Below are 2,032 nucleotides of genomic sequence, written 5' to 3'. Positions count from 1 at the left end.
ATTCATTTATGTTTCATATACACCTTATACACACAGCCTGAAGGTCATTTAATACAATATTTTTAATAACTTTGTGTATTAAACAAAGTTTGTGTACATTGAGCCATCAGAAAACAAAGGTTTCACTATCTCAATCTCACTCAAAAAAGTCCGTATTTTGGAATATTCCATATTTCGGAATATTTGGATATGGGATACTCAACCTGTAGTATAATTTAATAGCGTGCGTGTTGCAGACACTGAACTTTGGAGCAATGTATTATCGTGGATCCTAATCATTATCCATTTTTCTTTGTTTCTCTGTGTGTGAGATCCCTGGTAAAGCAGAACGTTACTCTTCCAATAATGATCAACTCACCAGAATTACAAAACAACCTGACCCACGTTTCCCTCATTGCCAGTAAAAGGATTGCCGCAATACAATGGATATTTTTATGCTTGATAATAGTGGGATTCTGTTTCTTCTTCTACTATGTCACAGTGATGCTGAACGTCTTCTTCCTAACACCAGAGCTCCGGCAGACTGCTCGCTACGTTCTGTTTGTTTGTATGCTCATTAATGACTCATTGTATCTAGTCCTGTCATTCTATATGGCGCTTGCAGCTATATATGTATTATATGTCCCTGTGCCACTTTGCTACATTTTGTACACTACTTCCTCAATGACATTTAGAGTAACTCCATACAACCTGGCAGCCATGGCTGTAGAGCAATATGTCGCCATTTGCTACCCGCTGCGGCATGCCCAGCTGTGCACCCCACAAAGAGCCAAAGCTGCTTTTACCTTGATATGTTCAGCGATATTGATTCCGTATGTTATTGAGTTATGTGTCATGTTTTCATCATTTACTAATATATTCCATCTCTATATTATATGCAGACAGGAAATGTTGTTCGTTAATAGCATTCAAAAGATTATTAGGTCCGTTACTCTCATCCTGTGTTTCAGCTCTGTGGGACTTGCCATCATATTTACATATGTGAAGATTATGTTGGTTGCCCTAAAAGCAAGTTCTCAGTCATCCTCTGCCTCCAAAGCCGGGAAGACAGTTATGCTCCACGCCTTCCAGTTTCTCCTGTGCATGGCGTCCTAATTGACTGTACTTATACACGCATTTTCTGCATACAGATTACATTTGTTTCCTATAACAAACTTTTTTACTTTCACCTGTTTACCAAGATTCCTCAGTCCTGTCATCTATGGGATCCGGGATGATGTGCTGAGAAAACATATTAAGAAATCTTTTCCGAAACATTGTAATTAGAAGTTGTTTCCCATAATTAAACTAGGGACATAGATCACTTATAGAATGGAAACTCAGTGGTGTCACATACTACCCTTACAAAGCTTTTACCCACTTCTCCCATTTGATGTAATAAGTCTGTGAATACCTCACCGACAGAGCATAATATCCTTAAATAAATCCCCAGTAAGTCTATTAGACAAGAAGACCGCGATCAATCCGCCACAGACACAAGCGCTAATTGGAGATGGACATTCTCCACCCTCTGGATGATTAGCAGCAGATGAAGGAAAGATCATCCCATGCCTTGATCTACACAATAATGAAGGAAAAGAAGAAGACATTCTACTGGGTATCCAGGTGAATGGTCGACAGTAACCATGACACCACAATGTTCACACCAGAATGTTTGACAAGGTTTAAACTGTCAACAGCCAACTGAGTCAACATCCTCAAACTGTCCGCAGGTTCACAATGTCAACATCTGAAATGTTGACAGTTTCAGGATGCTGGCAGTTAGGGTTTAGGCTGTAGGTGGGATGGTTAGGGTTTATGCTATGGGTGGGAGGGTTAGGTTAGGCTGTGGGTGGGAAGGTTATGGTTAGGGTGAAGGGGTATGTTTGGGTTCGGGTAGGTTAGGGTTAGACTGTGGGTGGGAGGGTTAGGGTTTATGCTGTGGGTGGGAGGGTTAGGTTAAGGTGAAGGGGGTTGGGGTAGGTTAGGTTAGGCTGTGGGTGGGAAGGTTATGGTTAGGGTGAAGGGGTATGTTTGGGTTTGGGTAGGTTAG

At 41.2% G+C, this 2,032-nt stretch overlaps 1 protein-coding gene across 1 annotated transcript; it reads left to right on the top strand.

The window, feature by feature from the left end:
• Window positions 1-345: 345 nt before the first annotated feature.
• Window positions 346-1,095, top strand: LOC134989817 (odorant receptor 131-2-like). Its single transcript, XM_063950629.1, has one exon. The coding sequence runs from the start codon at window positions 346-348 to the stop codon at window positions 1,093-1,095; it is 750 nt and encodes a 249-aa protein (XP_063806699.1).
• Window positions 1,096-2,032: the final 937 nt, after the last annotated feature.

The sequence above is a fragment of the Pseudophryne corroboree genome, chromosome 2 (genome assembly GCF_028390025.1).
Source record: "Pseudophryne corroboree isolate aPseCor3 chromosome 2, aPseCor3.hap2, whole genome shotgun sequence".
Taxonomy (NCBI): domain Eukaryota; kingdom Metazoa; phylum Chordata; class Amphibia; order Anura; family Myobatrachidae; genus Pseudophryne; species Pseudophryne corroboree.
The sequence above is the reverse complement of the archived record's forward strand: the minus strand, read 5'-3'. Positions and strand labels throughout refer to the sequence as shown.

What these genes read in the sequence shown, in the direction of transcription:
- LOC134989817 (XM_063950629.1), top strand. Translation starts at nt 346, where the DNA reads ATGATCAACTCACCAGAATTACAAAACAACCTGACCCACGTTTCCCTC.